General features: G+C 34.3%; 1 protein-coding gene across 1 annotated transcript; it reads left to right on the forward strand.

Moving 5' to 3' along the window:
- Window positions 1-101: 101 nt before the first annotated feature.
- UFM1 (ubiquitin-fold modifier 1) lies at window positions 102-5185 on the forward strand. The gene is made up of 4 exons (XM_012723170.1): window positions 102-116; window positions 561-600; window positions 1889-1921; window positions 3257-5185. Exons 1-4 carry the CDS (start codon window positions 102-104, stop codon window positions 3322-3324), a joined length of 156 nt encoding a protein of 51 aa, XP_012578624.1. The 3' UTR covers window positions 3325-5185.
- Window positions 5186-19216: the final 14031 nt, after the last annotated feature.

The raw sequence follows: 19216 nt of genomic DNA on the forward strand, positions 1-19216 counted from the left end.
TTTTTTAAGTTTTTTTCTCAACTTTGCATACATATCATGTATGATTATTATAAATAGCTTCTAGAATAGCATTTCCTACAGCATTTTGCCCAGATTCCTGGATGCCAAAAGAAAAAGTAAAACTGGATCTGTAAACAAAAAAAAAAGGGGGAAATACTTCATTGATTTTGTTTTTCCTTTGGAGTTACATTTATAAAGATGACTAGTTTAACATAGTGTTTTCCAAATTTACTTGCTCACAAAATATCATATCTATAAAATTGGCTCATCATATAGAGATATTTCATAAATATATGTTGGGAAACAAAAAAACTTTGAGGGTGTGAACACACATTAAACTGCTGGTTTCTGGAGCATGAAGAAAGAATTCTATTTTTTAGATACCAATACATTCCATAACATATTTTGTTGATTCAGAAAGCACATCTTTTTACATATTTATACCTGTATATTACATGTATACATGTTGTAGTTATAGGATATAATACTATATGTGTAGTATACACTATATAGTGTGTATTTTATAGACACATATATAACTTTTTTTTTCTCCCTTTTAGTTTAAAGTTCCCGCAGCAACAAGTGCAATTATTACTAATGGTAAGAATTCACCTTAACATAATTCTGCCCTCAGAACTATAGAACTTGTTTAAATAAATTAATTGAAATAATGTAAATTCAGAAATCTCCCAATTTATGTCAACATAAAATGATATTCGTAATTGTAAACACTGAGCCAAGGCTACTGTCAGTTATTAACTTTTCAGTTTCTTGGAGCTTATAGTGTAGTACTTTAGAATATCTTTTGTCCTTGTCATTTCATGCCAGATTATTACAAAAAATAACTTTTCCATTTTTCAAATTGTATTAGTAAATGCCTTTAGAGTGAAGGAAATTAAGCAAGAATACACCTTTACTATATCTTGTGTTTGCTTTCCTGATAGAAACTTTATTTTTGGCTTTATATAATGAAGGTTATATCCAATAAGATAGGTAATTTGAATGCTAAGTATCTTAGAATACTACTAATAAATAAGTCTGATAACTCACAAAAATATGACAGAATTTCTTATGTTTCTAAGACTCTGCATCTGTCACCTTGAAGACTTCTCTGGAATACAGCTAGCTTACTTTATGGTTTTTGAGTCAAATGAAAGTCAATTAGGAAGCTGCTTTTAAACCTTGCTCACATATCAGAACAAAGTAAATGGCTCTGTGGGCTCTTATGCCATTAAGATTTTACACCTTGTTAAGTACCTAATGGTTTCATTTATATATGTGATCTAGAGCAATCAAACATAATCAGACAAAAACAAATCCTAAGACCCTTGAAAGTAGATAGACCATAGATCTGAGATACTCAGGAGGGGAGTGGGAAGGACAAGGATATAGAGAATAGAGAATAGGAAGGAAGGTGAGTGGGGCAGAGTGTGGTAAAGGACTGTGGGTACTTTTGTGGGAAAACTGGTGATCACACCTTACAGGAGAAATCCTATATTGTGAAAAAATAAACAAGGATGTTTGAAAAATATAGAAAAATAAAATTAATGATTTTAGTCTTAGCGGATTATATAAGTGATTAATGACATGTCTAAAAGTGCTTTTATTTTTCACTGTAGGCGACACAATAAAACAACAACATTGTCTTCTCTAGAATTTATCAGTATCTTTGCATTGACAGTTGTTCTTGTCTAATCCAGCAATGTGTTTAAATACCTAATACTAACAAGATCTCAAGAGATAACTTATGTGAAAGGTTGTTGTCCAAATTCTTGGATTTAAATCATGCCTGTAAATATAGCAGTGCTGTTAACAAATCTCTTCTTGTTACTATTAAGCCATGTTCTCTTTAGAAGTAACTGAGGTGATTTAAAAACTTATTTTCTAGATGGAATAGGAATAAATCCTGCACAGACTGCTGGTAAGTATCTGTCTGAACTTACATAGTTGTGGGGGATTATGTACTGAATATTTAATTCATTACAGGTAAATTTGCTACTTTACTGTGATAATTTTTTTTAAGACATCATACAATAGTCTTGACCTATGTGTCTGAGTACTAACTTGTTTCATTATATGTATCAATCATATTTCTCTGTCAAGAAAAAGAAAACTTAGTTAAGCAAATTCATTAATAAACATCAAACATTTAATTAATATACAGAACCACAAATCTGAAGGTAATGTAATATTCTTAATGAGAATAATGATTTTGACTAACCTTATAAGTGCGAGGTAGTATATATAAAAATGCTTAAAACTTGCATTATCTATAGTGATTATTCAAAATGTACTGTATGATTATTTTTAAAAATTGTGGTTAAATTTCAGGAGAGCTTCAAATTTAACATTATACAATCTTATATATATATTGATGTCCTAGCAGACAGAGTAGAAGTAGTCTGAAACTTATAAAAAGTGGATTATGCTTTTTAGATAGATCCTTTTTGACTTAGAATCTGATTATTATGTTTTGAAATGAAGCATAATTTAATAGAACCTCAATCTCAAGCAGTAGAAAATTTTAAATTACATTTTTTAAAGTACTTATGTTTTATAACAAATTACATTGTTCTCATAGAGATGACTCTTGGGATTGAAATTCAACCGTACAGAAAATAAAGACATATAAAATTGTGTAATTTTTAACTTGAATCAGTAGTCTTAAGTCTATAGTGTTGAAAAAGGTTATTCATTGAAAATCATGGGATATTTTATTGTAGAGGTAACTTTAAATTTAGATTTAAAGGTTTTTTTTTTTTATAGAAATATCCAGTAGCTTACATTAATATGCATTACTGCTTACTATAACATGCTATCTATTGTATTGCCCTTAAAAGTTGAGTGGTTATATCATGAGATACGAAGAGAAAATCTCAGCACAGAATGAGCCAAAATAGTTTCAGGGTTTTGAAACTCTCACCACTTAGGTTAATTCAGATCTATTTTTTCTGTCTCTAGGCATTTTATTATGATTTCAGACAAATATTGATGATTACATTGATTTATATTATTATTTGCTAAGTATTTATGTTAATATTTTTCATGACTAGTGTTATTTAAAACTTGTCAGATTTTTGTTGGTTAATGAAAATGTGACAGGAACAAACAGGCAGTAAATGAAATTGAGTTTCAATGATGTTTGAGATTTTACACCTATTTTCACCACTTTGTTTATTGTATGTAATAATGATTGGAATGTTAACATAAGTTGGTTTTTAATATGCCTAACTTTATGTTTTGTTTATTTACGTAGGAAATGTTTTTCTAAAGCATGGTTCAGAACTACGAATTATACCTAGAGATCGTGTTGGAAGTTGTTAAAATCTGCCACTTGGAATGTTGTTCCTTTTCAGAATAAATATTGGTATCGTTGCTGTTGTTATAAAATTGAAATCAGGCATTTAAAAATCCTGTGAAAACACCAATTGTTGATGGAGTTACAAATGATGACTGTCCCTTCTTGTTCACACTCTCCATGAGAAGAGGGAATGTGTATGCATTGAGGATACCATTTCCACAGAAGATCATAAGTTTTCACTGCTACCTCACAACACAGGTAGTTCATTTGGATAATAAATGGATTATCTAGCTGTGTCTTAATAGCTAAAGGATGCTTTGATGATTCTTTGAGAAAATACTTGGAAAATTAAAATTGGCTGAATCTTCCAATTTGTCTTTGAGTTAAAAATTGTAAAGGGTTATGGATCACACAGGTCAGTTTGCTTGATAACATCTGACTTGCAGACTTAAGTAGTTAAATTTTTAGCTACATTTCATTCATGATAAAGGATGCAGACATCAGTGGATACTTACCCAAACTTTTTATCATTTAGGACTTCTAAGTTTCAGGTTCTATGTATTCATACAAATTTAATATCAAAAAGTTCTATCTAGCTCTTATGTATAAAATTGATATCCTACACTAAAGCATTTTAACCATAATTTTGCAGAATTCAATTCTTGTAATGGTGGGAAGTGAAAAACTAGAAACATTCTTTTCTGAGCGATGAATTATCAGTCTTTAAATGGGAATCCTCAAGAAACCGTTGTCTTTTGGGAGTACTTCTTAACAGCATTCAGAAAGTATTGTTGTAAGGAAGATCTGATGCTCACAACAAAGCTTAAGAAAGTACTAATTAATATTACTAAAGATTCAGCCTCTCGTGTTACTAGTCATAGGATTGACTAACAAACCAGGAAGGGGAAGATGGGAAAGTCCCACATGACCAAGATTCCAGTAGGGAGGAAAGAAAGAAAAGATCGTAGAACACTTGTAGCAGAGTGTCACAGTGTGAGCCAGCCCCATACACAAAACTGCAGAGTGTGTGTTAGGGAAAACCAAATACTTGACATTGTCTTAAGGAGCAGAAAGCAATTGGGGAAAGGAAAGTACAGACCTTGTCAACATTCCCCTTCTGAGAATATAAAGAATAACATATGAAAGTAGATTTCATTTTCCCTTATCAACATCTATACAGACCTTGAAAAGTGAAGTGAATGCTTGTAATGAATTAGTACCAACGCTTGCTTGCTTGCTTGCTTCCTGTGTTAGTTGTGAGCAGGCAGAAGTCTTACTCTTACTAGTCCTGGAAATATAGTAGGCTTTCAATACTCCAATATTCGCAAATAAAGTATTATATGGCCAACATCTACCTAAGTGTGTTTCAGTATCTTCCCTATCATTGGCCCTGGGTTTGTTAGAGACCAAAAAAAAAAAAAAAAAACAATTGATAAGGAAATATAGTAGAGTGAACATCTGAAGGGTGATCCTTGAAGTTAAGTTTAAGAAATTCATCATTCATCATATATTTAAACTTTACAAATGAACAGCAGGATTCTCAGTTGCAAAGGAAAAAATGTCTTGGCTGAGGCAGAGACTATACTGCTGATGCTTAGTTTCTGTTTTTATAAACAAAAATTGATGCTCAACAATATTAAGCCTCATCTGCTCAAAAAATTTTATGTCCTGTTCCTTAAAGTCATTTTTGTTCTTTGGTTTGAAAATTTTATTATAGTAACTTCATTTTCTTAAAGAACTAGATATTTTGTTATTAAATAAATGTGATCTGTAGGTTCTTTTTGTAGACTGTTTTGAAGTGTTGTATTTAAGTGCGCTATTGGCACATAATTAACATCTGAAAATACATTTTATTATGCAATAAATGCTTTTGTCTATTCTTTATTATTAGAACTCTTAGCATTCAGTCTGAACCAGTGCTGTAATATCTACTCCAGAAAGGGCTGGGAGGAGGGAGTAGGAAGATGAATGACAATAGGTGATTATGGTCATAAGAAAGAGTATATATTTTCTGTGCCCTCCCTGGTGGAGCAGCAGGTTAAAGCGCAGCACTAAGAAGCTAAAGCCACTTCTGCATGAGTTGGAACCTTGCCGGCCCTGGAGGTGATCCACATGGCGCGGCAGACCTCTCCTGACCCACCCGCTGCTCCCCTCAGCAGTGTACTTCATGGATCTGCCTATTCTCCCCCCTCTGTGTCTCTGGTGAATCCTCTCGCCACCCCTGCACCTCTGGCCTGTACCGCAGTTCTGTGTGCATAAATAAATAAATCTTTTAAAAAAAGAAGTATATATTTTCAAATGCCAGTCTACTTGACTGATAAAAAGTTATAGTAATTGTCTAGCTAGTATTTCCCACATCTGGATGATTTCCGAGTAACCTAGCATATCAAAAGTACAGATTTCTGGGAACCACCCCTAAATTTTATCTCATTAAGTTGGTAGTGTAGAAGAATATGAAAAAATGCCCTCATGATTTTTTGCTCTGAAGCTGTTTAAGGATGATAGCCCTATGTTTTCACTTTGTAGAAGAAAATGATTATCTTAAGGTGCCTAAGTAATAAATTACTTTTTGGAATCCTGGAAACTAACCCCAGTACTTGTTTTATTAGTGGCTACATGCACAGGTGCTTACTAACAGTCTCACTGATGATAAAGACTCCTTTCAAAATATTTCTACTCTAATGTTATTTTGGCATGCTATATCATAAAGTAAGTTATTTTAAAGAAAAGTCAAGGAGAAGAATATATGGGCCTATTTAGCCCCTCTTCCCTCAAATGAATATTAAGAATGACCCAATAACCTTGAAATATTTATGAATTGGAAACAACATACTTTAAGTTAACTATGTTAGTATTCTTGAGACTATTTACAGGACTGCAAAATTATGTAAATCATGTGCATGTGGTTTACATATGTAATTCATCCAAAAGTATTGAATATATGTTAAATATTTTGACATACACTTTCACATATTCTTCACAACAATGCTTCTTTTATAAAATCGCTTAAAGAGGCAGTTTTGAAATTTGATTCTTTGTTTGACTTGGGGATTCTCAACATTTTGTTAGAATCTTTCAGTATTTTTTAAACATACTTTACCTGTATTGAATTATAAGTTTAAAGAGAAATGTGTTAGATTTAAATTCTCATTTCAGGTTATAAAGTGTGTCTGTAATGATCATGAATGTTTGTTTTTATATTCATGGTATACATATGGTAAGATTTTAAGATTAAAATCTTAATTAAAAACCAAATGTTGGTAATTAAAGATTCTAGTACTACATGGGGTTTTAAACACCTGTGATCCCCAGCCCTATAAGACAACTGTTGTTTTTTCATGTTTCTTGAAAATTTCTGCTACAAGAGTAGTTAGTCCCCTGTAACCTACTTTTCCAACCAGACTTACCCATTACTACCTCCTGTTCAGAGATTCTCTAACTACCTTTTGATAGTACTGGAGATGGATAACCATTATTTAAATTAGGTTACTTAATGAAACCATTAATTAGTCTCAAAAAAGTTATATTTCTAACCCAGTATCCTCTAAACTGCCAAAATCAGACATTAGGAAATCATTCTTACTTTTCTTACCACATCAAACCAAAACTCTATTGATTCTTTTTACAAAGTATATCTCATACCCTCCTCCACTGTCTTTGTGTGTGCTATTATAAAAGCTGTTCTTCCACACAGTTACAATGAGCTTTTGGATATGAAATGTTTATGTAGTTCTGCTAGTCAAAAAACTCAGGATAAAAATGTGTAATTTTTAGGACACATGATTCCTTTCGAACTGGTCTTGTGAGAGTGATTGCAGCTACATTGAACTACAAATGATATTTAGGATTTCTGCTGTGCCATATTCTAACGTATCCATGGTGAACATTTGTCTTTCATAAGCCATAGAGCCTTTCCTCACCACATCCAGACAGGGCTTTAAGTGTTTCAATTAAATACAACTGCATTTTCCACACTCTTCCATTGTGGCACTTATTAGAGGATTACAGTATTTGTCCCCAATTTAAACAGTAACTATAAGAGCCTAATATGACAAATGGTATTTCCAAATTGTCTTGAACGTAGCAGGTACTCAGTAAGTATGTAATTGAAAGACTACATAAAAACAAAAAGTAAATCACAGCTATGTGTGTCTCCTACCTAGTAACTTTCTTAGCTAGAATAATTGATGTGTGGCTCTCGATACTTCTCCCCATTTCCTGTAGGAAGGAATGTACTATCCAGAAATATTTCAGAAAACCATTTTCTTCCATTTTAAAATCGTTAGCTATATCATGGATACTGTTAACTACTGGAGATGAAAAATGATTTAAGATTCATTCTCTTTTCTTGGGCTCCCTAAAAATTTTAAATCTCAAAATAGCATCTATCAAATGAAGTAAGTAAGCATATGATAATGAAAATGTGGCTCAAATCCCTTTTTAATTACTGAGCACGTTCCCAGCACTATACATCCATTATCTCATTTAAGTCTTAATCTCCACACAAAGTGCCAGTGTGAATTTCTTCACTTGCTATTAAGCCACATTTTAGATTGTGTCCAAATTGTTACAAATAGGATGGACTCCTAGGTGTATATGACTAGAAAGTCCACACTGTGGGTCATTATAAGTGTGTCATTATTTTTCCCTAGGATCATTTTAAAATATTTTCCCAAAGAGGGCAAATGGGAAGGGGTCTGAGAGCTTGTGATTGAATATTTCTGTGATCTCACTTTGCTTGAAAATTTTAACTTTCAGTAATCTATATAAATACATTAGACTCTTTTAGTAAATGCATGCACATTTGTTTGTAACAGTAATGAAAATTGTGAACTTTTGATAAATAGGTTTGTGAACTTTTGATAAATAGGTTTATTACCTGCTTTGCTATGCAGAGGCTGTTTTAGTAGTTTTGTCAATGGGCACAAAACACTGGACAAGGTTGGCAGAAAAATGCAGAGCCAGTTTTTGAAATAAATCTCTGATTTCTGGCAATGTAAAAGCTGTTATTGAGAGCATATTGTGATGATACATCATGTCAATATTTGTTTGGCTGAGTAACACTGTGGATTTAATAAATTAATTCTTAAATGCACAATTTACAGCTGATGAGCTGTTTTAGAAATAAACTATGAGATATTTGTTGTCAGAGCTATAAACATTTTGATGTCTTAAATGAAGATGCTAGCTTTTCTGATTTTCCAGATAAGTGTGTGGACAGATTAGGGCTCTTTTTTTTTTTTTTTTAATATCCTTAGGCATGTGTGAGAATGTAACATAAGACATAGTGAATAAATAAATAAAGGTTCTTATTCTCTATGACCTTGCTGTAAATCAAGATTATCTGCTAGACTGTTTCACTCAGCACAATCAGTTTTGGCATAGTGTTAGAAGTTGTCTAAAAATGTGTGAATTCGTGATTTTTTTTTCTTCTCAATATGCAGGAGGGATACACCTGTAACTTTAAGTCTAAAATTATAGAGAAATTAATCATCATTAACTTCGTTCTTCCTGAAAAAGAAAATACATATGGACAATGAATATTTGTTAAGCTTTTACCGTGTATTAGGCACAATGTTTTACATTCTTATCTAATTCTCGTAATCTGTGAGGAAAATTCTTGCATTAAGCTTTAGATCAAAAGCTGGAACTTTCAGAGAGGGTTGGTAAATTTTCTGAGGTTACACAACTAATAAACATTTACAGCATAATTGAAATCATACCTGTAAAGTCCCAGGATATACACTCTTAGCAGATGTATTAACAGCCTCTCTGGTTAGGGTCTTGGTATGTTAACCTGTTCAAAACCCAGAAAGCTAGTACTAACAAATTTCAGCTTTGTGCGCTTCTTTGCTTGGTACCCTGATTTACTTGCCAGCCCTCCCAAATAGCTTAAAGCCAGTAAGGAAAGTGAGTAATTTGAATAGACACTTTTACAGTTACATCCAAATTTCTTCATGCTGCTTGGTATCTTTCATATTTAAGTTTATTTCTTTATTCAGTCCTTTATTTAGTGAGGGTTAAAAAAAAAAAGTAAAACTGCTCTCTTCAGAGCTAAAGGCCTTGTTCCTGCATTTTGGGGAATAGGGTATGGCAACAAGTTTCTAATGTCTTCGGCCATCTGCTATAGATTTCTTTAAATATACTCATTCCTGGAATTTCTTAAGCCCTGACACATGTTCATTACTGCTTGCTACTCACAAAACTTTAGCTTACAAATTCAAATGTATTCTGGTAAAGAGAAGAAGATCCTTGAGGCCAAGGCCAACGAATCTGGAGATCGGTTGAGAAACTGTTAAGTAAAGGAATAAAAATACAAAGTCAGGATTCGAGTTAATCCCAGATAAAGGAGAGGACAAAAATTGGTAGAGATTGGATTTAGGAATTAAGGAACAAAAACCCTGAACCTGAAGACTGATCAGGAATAAGAAATCTCATGGGTTATGGAGAGATCAAAACAGTATTTGGGGTTATAAGATGACAAGTGAGATGGTCAGTTGATATAGTTGTATTTCATGAGATGGTCCACAATCAAAATCCAATTAGACACAACTATGTGCCAGCCAATAGTGAAGGGAAACAAACTCAAGTCTAGACGTGATCTGTTTCCTATTGAAAATGTGAACTAAAGGACCATATTAGAAAGATGTTCTGTAGGTTAACTCTAGCAGAGTGAGGAACCATGAAGGACAGAATCAGATGCTGACCAAAAATTTTGTTTTTTGAAAACAGCTCGCAATACACAAGCTCTTTAATTTTTCAGGTGAAATGGTTCTATAATTTGTCAGAACTCAAATGAGTGAATTAGAATAAATACAAGTGAATACAAATAAAATGACATGCACTGTTAATCCTCAAATTTCACCCTGCCCTCTGCAATCCCTGTTTAGCAGTGTTAGGTATCAAATAGCAGGATTCCTACTTTCTTTAGGTCCTTCCCTGGAAACTAAGCAGAACAATACTCCACAGGCAGGCTGCTGAAGGGAACAGATATAATCTGGATAATAATTATAACATGTTAGTATTTAGCCTCAAACAATCATCATTCCTGATTTCCAGCAGTGGCAGGGAGGTTGTGTTGGTGAGACTTCTTGGCCTTGGACATTTTACTTATCTGATCATGTCATCAAACCCATGAAAACTTAATTTTTGTTTTTTTCTAAGAAGCCAAATTCCTTTCCATTGCAGCACTACTTACAAAGATCATTCAACTACCACTTTTTGATACAAAAATTGTGGGCATCAAAGTATCCTCTAAAAGAACAAACCGTAAGCAAGGAGAAGCTGTTAAAGCGGAGGCTTCATCTTAAATGAGAAATGGAAGCAGGGAGCCAATTATAGGTACATTTCCACTTGCCGAAGAAAGCCGAAAATAGAAGGTCTTGAAAAATCTGCCTCTAGCGGCTTTCTCTTTGGGAAAATTGAAAAAAAAATTATGACAGGCCACATATAAAAAGAAATCCATCCTGCCTGCCAAAGTAATTGTTTTCTTCCTCTTACCAGATTCCAGGCGCAGAGTAATTGTCTCTCCACGATGCTTTGTTACAAGCCTTCTAAATATGCCACTCTCTGGTGACCCCCTTAAGAGCAGCACCCCCTAAGAGCCCTCCATCGAGCCTCAAAACTATAATTTGTTCCAGACACTCTGGAACAAATTCATTCTTTCTCAGTCTCTAAACTTGATAATTAGGTATGCTTAGTTAGAGATAAAAATAAAATGAAGTGGAAAGTTACCCAGGTGCAAGTTATTAACCTGGAGCAGTAGCAGATCAGATGGGTCTTCACAAAGTGAATTCACATTTTTGATGAATGTTCCTAACACATTGCTAAGTGGTTTAGCTAAGTTACCTCTGAATTCTTCACGGCAATTCATTTATATGTTTATTCTATGGTTGATGAGAGGGATGAAATTACTTGTACACAAGTGAATGGTGGAATTAGAATTCAAACCCACATTTGTTTGACTACACACTTTGTATTCCTTCCAGCCAGTTTAACTGTGGCCTAGGGAGAGGATGAACAGTATATGCCAATCTACTTTCTTAACCTGTCAACAGGGAGCTTTGCATTCTGGTCCATAGTGTCTTTATTATTGCACCCTGGTGGTACAACGAGTTAGAGCACAGCACTACAAGCTAGCTGCAACCACTTCAGTGCTAATTCCGATCCCCCACCCTAGAGGTGATCCACATGTTACAGCAGACTTCTCCTAACCCACCCACTGCTCCCCTCAGCAGTATACTTCATTGATCTGCCTGTTCTGCCCCCCACTCTGTCTCTGATGAAGCCTCTCACTGCCCCTGCACCTCTGGCTTGCACCCCAGTTCTGTATGCATAAATAAGTAAATCTTTTAAAAAATAGTAAAATAAAATTACATCTCTGCCAACCTCACATTATACCCTGATCCATACATGGGCATTTTAACTTCTGTCCACTTGACCACTCTATTCCTGTCTGCAGTGTACATATCTGCTCTTCTCCATCTGCATATTTCCTAACCAGGAGCAGTGCCACTGTCCTAAGAGATGTTTGGAAGTGTCTGAAGCATTTATGGTTGTAACACTGGGGGTGCTACAAACAGTAAGTGTCTGGAAATTGGGGCCACTCTACAATCTGCAATTCCATGCTGTATGGCTAGCTCTACAACAGACCATTGCTCTGGTCAGCTGTGCACAGAGCCCCAAGCAGACCACTGACCCTAAACCTTGTTCATCCCTCCAGCCCCTCCAAATTTTTGATGTCTCCTATGCTCAGATGTGAAATGAACTATCTCTGTTCAGAAATTCAGAAAGAGTTCTTATCTATTAGTATATGTTTAATACTGATGCAATTACATAAAGTTATCTTTTCTAGCACATACATATATGTATATACAAATACCTATACACATATGTATGTTTCTAACAGTTCGTATAATGCACTTTTAGGGCAGGTGTATGTTTTGTGTACCCTTAATCATAATCAGAATAGCAAATATCTATGAATTATTTATCATGTGTTTTGCAGACACATTTTTAAAAGCTTTATGTGCATATCAACTAATTTAACCTTCCCAACAACACTATAGAGAATTCTTACTCCCACTTTACAGACAGGAAAACAGGATTGGAGAAGTCAAGTAACTTGCACTATATTACATTGTTACTGGCAGGGCTGTGATTCAAACGGAGTCTGGCTTTAGAGTCTGATGCTCTAACATGTTCTGAGTATCTATTTTAGATCAAATACAAAAACAAGACTTTGATCTTTAGGACAAGTTAATAAAGTCTGTTAAATATGAAATGGGGTAACCTATAGGAGTTCCAATGATAGGTATCTAGCCCAGATAAATGTAATGAACAAACCTTGGGGCATCAAGTTCAAGGTAAGGGGCAAAGGAATAAAAGACTAGGGAGTAGGAAGTGGCAGATCACATATCAATTAACTTAAACTTCCTCTTGTAGGTAGTAGGGTTTAAGCAAGGGGTGACCAGGTCAAGGATTTTATAAAGATCACCTTTGGATTTGTATGGTGATGCTACCATGGTGAGCTGTCAGAAGGCTGTGGTTGAGCAGAGCAAGAGAAGTGGTTGGGATGATAAGAGGTGGTTGGGATGACAACTGTAGAAGCTGCCTGAATCAGGCACCTCTTCTGCTGAGGGCTGATGTGGAAAGTCCTCTTCAGGCCACACAGAATTCTACCGCCCTCTCTTCATCTTCTCTTAGCATCCATCTAATTCTCCCCCAAATATCTCATTTTGAATAAGTGGGTTAAAAGAGTCTGTTTCTTATACTCAAAAGGGGCGGCAACATTTTGTACAGAGATGAACACTGTGCCAGGGATTGTAATATTCAATTCCAATGATGCTTTTAACCACTGTAAAGATATTTCATTATCTGTTTAAGTAAGGTTACTTTTGAAAATTTCAGAAATTTTCAGAAAGAAAACTTCCATGCCTTTTTCAGGGATGTGTTGCCTATCTTCTTAATATTAAATGTCTTTTATTACAATCCTAAAAAGTAATGAAATATTTTTGAAGGCAAAATATCCATTTACTCAGTTTGTCTAAAACAAGTTATATATATATATATATAATTATTTTTAATCTGCATCTATTCAATGGTGTTGTTTCCCGTCTTTAGAATCACATGGAAGTCAGTGGGATGTGGAACGATTAGCTCACAGCTGAGCCTGGCATGTGCTCCTGTGTGATTAACATGGCAGGAAGCCAGATAAAACAACGTGCTGTATTTGTGGGAATAATGTCTCTGGAACATGGATTTCCAAGGAGATGAATTGGAGAAATAATGATGCTAACAAACCTGCCTGTTTCTCCGTTTCCATCTTTGTTTACTCAGCAGCCTTCTCTGTAAACAATAGGAAGAAAGATACCTATAAAAAGAATTTATGAGGGTAGCGTGTGTATATGCCTGTGTATGTGTGTGTGGTGTGGATATAGGGTGTATATCAACCTTTGAGGGAAACTGAGAATTTGAAGGAATCCAGAAACAGCACCATTCCCCTCTCTTCCCCCAAGGAAACCACACAGCAGCCCGATGTCTCAAGCTTTAGCACATTTTTTGTAGTTCATAGCTTAAGCACCTGTGTCCCCCAGTGTGTGTGACTGGAGAACCCGGTCTATGTGTTCTCACTGTGTGCAGTGTGGTGCTTGGCAACACAGAAAGGAATCAAATTGTTAAATTGTTGGTGGTCAGATCAATCCAGATTTTGATCACTGATTTAGAAGTTGGTCCCTCTTCTCTTAGTTTTCTGCTCCAGGAATTTTTTCCCAGTAAAGGAAAAGTGTTGTTTTATATATATCAAATATAGTGTTAATATGTGAGGATCTTTGCAATTCAATAGGGAGGAAAAAAGAAGCTGATGATGAATAAAATTTCATAAAAATGAATTTAAGTAGTTGTAAGTATATTTTAAACATTTGGAAATTCACTAGAAATTAGAGATTTAAACTAATACAATAAGATGCTATTTCATTCTTTAAAATGCCAAAGATTAAAATGAAAAGATGATAATCAAAGTTGACAAAGATGCAAGAATTGGACACTCTGAAACATGGCTGGTGAAGATGTAAAATGATTCAGACTTTTTGGAGGGCTCCTGGTAGTGTGGCCCTGTGTCTTCATATGAAGGAATGTATTTAATGGAAACAATCAAAGGTGTTTCTGTATGGAAGTATTTATTTATCTTTGTTTATAAGAGAAAAAATAAAGTGAAATGGAAATAACCTAAATGTGCAACAATAGAGATTCGGGTATGAAATGCAGTATTCAAAAAACTAAAAACACCATTGCGAAATATCTGTCATATAATACAGAAAAAATAGGATATACATATACTTATATAATATGAAAATTATACATGTGCTTAAATTTTAACAGTGGTTAGAGCATATTAGTTTTATATTGTCCAAATTTTCTATAAAGAACTGAACACACATTTTATTTAGTCTTTAGATTTTAAAGATTTTACTGACAAATGTTCAATACCAAGGGAAAAGAGTTGTTAAGAATATGTTAAGATTTGACTATCCTAAATGTTATAAATGACTTCAAACATTGTTTCAGCAGGAAAATACCAGTCTCCCTTTTCTCCTTCCTTGCACAGTTCCTAAAGCTTCGGTTGCTAGGTGTCAAGTTAATAGTTTCCAGTATGTAAGAGATATGCTACTTCTAGACTCATTTTTTGTCTTTTTAAAATTATCTTTGTCTTAACATTTTCTATACAATTGTAAATTGAATTGTTTTCTTAATTCCTCTTTTGATAATTCATTACTAGTGTAAACAAATTCAATTGGCATTTGTGTACTGATTTGGAAATACACAAATTTTATTCTGAAATTTTACTAACTTTGTTTTTCAGTTTTTTTTTTTTAAAGATTTATTTATTTGTACATACAGAAGTGGGGTACAGGCCAGAGGCTCAGGGGTGGTGAGAGGCTTCACCAGAGACAGAGTGGGGAGCAGAACAGGCAGATCGATGAAGTACACTGCTGAGGGGAGCAGCGGGCAGGACAGGAGAGGTCTGCCACGCCATGTGGTCACCTCCTGGGCAGGCGGGAGTAGAACTCATGCAGAAGTGGCTTTAGCTTCTCAGTGCTGTGCTTTAACCCGCTGCGCCACCAGGGAGGGCCTGTTTTTCAGTTTTAACTGTTCATTGGAGGAGTCTTTAGGATTTTCTCTATGTAATATCATGTCATCCATAAATAGAGGGAATTTTTTTTCATTCGGTTAACTTTTGTTTCTTTGTCTTAACTAGTCACCCTGGCTAGGAGTTCTAGTACTTTCTTGAATAAAAGTGGCCAGCGTGGGCACCATGGTCTTTTTCCTGAAGCCTTTTCTTGAAAGTTTCCTGAAATCTTTCAGGTTTTCACTATTGAATATGATGTAAGATGTGGACTTGTCCTATATGATTTATAATGTGATGAGATATAGGTTCCCTCTGTTCTCCTTTTGCTGAGTTTCTTTTCTTTTCTTTTCTTTTTTTTTTATGAATGTCCATTACATTTTTCAAGTGCTTTTTCTGCATTGATTGAGAAGATCACAGGAATTTCATCATTCATCTTGTTAATGTGGTACCTCATATTAATTGATTTGTGGATGTAAAACCATTCTTACATCCCTGGAATAAATCTACTTAATCCTTTCTTGTTCTTTAACCAACTGATTGCTTTTTTTTTAAATTGCAAACTAATAAGTACTCTAAATTCTTTAACATTAAAATATGGTAAGATCAAAGTAAAAGTTACCAGAAAATTCACTTTCAAGTTTTTTTGTTGGTGGTGTTTTATGGTGGTTTTTTTCCCCCAAAATTGTCTATCTTTGCATAAAATTGACAAGGTTTCATTTTTGAAAAATGTTTGCTGAAGATCTCTATGTTCTAATTCCACACTAGGCACTGAGAAGTTACTGACAATCAGCATACCCTGAAACTTCCAGACTTTTCCTTTTAATGGAGAAACAATTGAAAATAACCCAAAAATTTGCATGAGATAGCCTCAAGTGTTAAGTTCAATATAAAGTGTTAGAAACTATAATATGGCAGGAAAGGATAATAATCAGTGCTGGGGACGATGGCATTAGTTAAAATGCTCAGAGATAGCTTCCCTGCAGAGGTGTCACATGAGATAAACATGAAAGGGATTAAGGAAACAACAAATTCATGATGAAGAGACAAGAATGCTGGGAAAAGGGAAAAGTGTGTCCAAAGTCCAAGAGGAGAAACAAAGTTGGTAAGCTAGCAAAGAAATGATATAGGCAGAGTAGACAATATAAGAATAAAAAATGAGAAAACTGGAAGGCATGAATAACCAGACTGTAGATGGATTTGCTGATTTTATTCTAGTGTTATGGGAAGTCATTGAAATGTGAATTCTAGAAAAGCAATGTGATATGTTTTGCATTCTTAAATAATATATTGGTTGTTATGTGAAGTTAAACTGTAAAAGAGAAAGATACAAGAAAGGAAAATACCATTTAAGAGGTTCTTGCAGCAGACAATATAAGATTGCTTGGATCATAAATATTTTCTTTAATGTAGAACTAGAGGTCAGTGATGACATTATGCTAATTTGTAACATATGAAGGAAAAAAGACACTTTTGGGATCATTTTGGACATTTGCTTGGTAAAATAATACCTGGTTTTGCTATTGGCACTATCTTCGAAAGTATGAGTAATATTAGTACTGGTTGACATTTAATACTTATAGCTAGTCTGACTTGACTATCGAATCTTTCAGGTTAGCACAATGGGTATTATATTCATATATCCAGTTTACAGTCCGTGAGTTAAGGGACAGAAAGTTAAGCAACTTGATAATCAAGTTTCATCACATGTCAAAGATGAGTCAAGGTTTGCACCCATGAGATCTAACAATAGAGATTATGTCTTTTGTCACTATATTACAATTCCCTTTTCTGGTCACTATAGCTCTGATCTCCAGTCCTCCAAGAGAGACAATTAGATGATTTGCTTTCAAAGCAAGTAGTTTTCCATGTTCACTAACTCAAGTGGAGAGATTGGTTATTGCCTGCATCACACTGCTCTTTAATTCCTCTGGTGTGGTTGGGATCCCATCTTCATCTGGGGTGAGGGGAACCTGATAATGTTTTCAGCAACTGTCAGAAATGTGCCCATTAACCTGGAGAGTCCCCCAATCATGGTACACCTGTTGCAATGACCCTACAGATGAGACTTTTCTGAGTAATTGTAAGAACATTTCTTCGGGCAGTGGTCCACAAATTGCCAACTGCAATAAAAAATTTCATTTTAGATGGTGCCAAAGTTGAAGAAAACTAGTTAAAAATGTATGGCATTAGAAAGACTTTGACCCTGGGGGACATTTTCTCTAGTGCAAAATGAAAAACTAAACTTCATAGTTTGATCTGCAAAGTGGGATCATGCGTCTAAGAAGGTGGTTTATTACTTAAAACAGAAGACAACTTTGAGTACCAATAAGTTCATGATCAGGAAATGTTCTCAGATACACACAGGCACATATATATACACACACAGGTCGGGGCGTATTTCCGTCTATAAAGATTTTTAAATCTTTTAATAGTTTTACCTAGGCATTTTCTCTAATATTATTTCCTCAAATGAACCATATTAAAGTCCATATCCTACTCTACCCAGAAAACTGTTTATAAGAAGAGTAAAAATAAAAAGGAACTCAAGTTCCCATATCTGTATAGTGACATAATAAAAGGAGAAAGCATCAGATTTGAGACTCAGCTTTTGAATTAAAGCACATTTTTATAAGCTTTGCTTTGGAGAAGCAGTTATAATTTGGCACTACTGTGAATCTTCTCTTCCTCTTACAGATTTTATTGACAGATTGGGATAGATATATCATTTCTAAAAGGGGTACTTAGAACATTTATGGGCATTGTGTATAATTGTGAATTCCTGTACCTTGACTTTCCATTATTTGTATGTGTGTTTTTATATATAAATAAATATAAAATTTTATTTGTAATGTTCGGTCCTCATTTCTGAACATTGAGTTCCCCTTTATAATTTTGTTGATGTAGCCTATCTAAAGTATGTGCTTTGTTTATATTTGATTTTCAGCCAACATTGGCACAACTGTACCCAGACTTTGGAGATCAAACTTGTTACCAGGTCAGTGTCATTTTCTCAGGCCTATGTGTCAGCCTGGATTCTTCTGTGGAGAAGGAATGCTTCCCAATTGTGCATAGACAAATTTGAATTCAAATCTTGGGTTATTATTTTTATTCCTATGTAAAGTAAGAATGAATTAGTTCATATGCAACAACATGGAAATGTGCGCAGAAAGAGTTCATTTATTTTGCTTTATCATTGTTCTCTTGGCACCAACTTCTTCCCAACAAAATGAGTAAGGACTGTATTTTATTATAAATTATCATGTAGATAAAATACTGGCATTTGTGGTTTCATTTCAAAACACATGAACATCTTCCATTTCCTCAACATAAAACTTCTGAAACACATATCATTTTGTGAGATGCTTCCTTCTATTATTAATATCCAAAAAAATGTGTGATATCAGTTATGGTGAAAATGGTTAATTAGTAAACTGTCACTCTGTGATAAAGCAAGATGGATTGGAGTGATCCCTTCTCAAATCCCCAAATACTTTCTTCCAGAAACTCCTAATGAATTGTCATAGATACTATTACTACCTACGCTCAATTATCTTTTCCCTACAGGAAAAAAATTTTTCGTTATTCATTGTTACAAGAGCACAATTAAAATAATTATTAAAAAAATAAGTAAATACATAAGTAAATACAAATAAGTAAATACAAACTGGTGGGTAAAGAATTAGTTCTCAGTATACACAGATTCTCCAGGGATGAATCATTAACAAATGCTCTGATTTGGTCAATAGGAGAGGGTGCTGTCATGTGATGGAGTTTTATAATTTTATAGT

Source organism: Condylura cristata, unplaced genomic scaffold (genome assembly GCF_000260355.1).
Source record: "Condylura cristata isolate star-nosed mole 26May11 unplaced genomic scaffold, ConCri1.0 scaffold00010, whole genome shotgun sequence".
Classification (NCBI taxonomy): domain Eukaryota; kingdom Metazoa; phylum Chordata; class Mammalia; order Eulipotyphla; family Talpidae; genus Condylura; species Condylura cristata.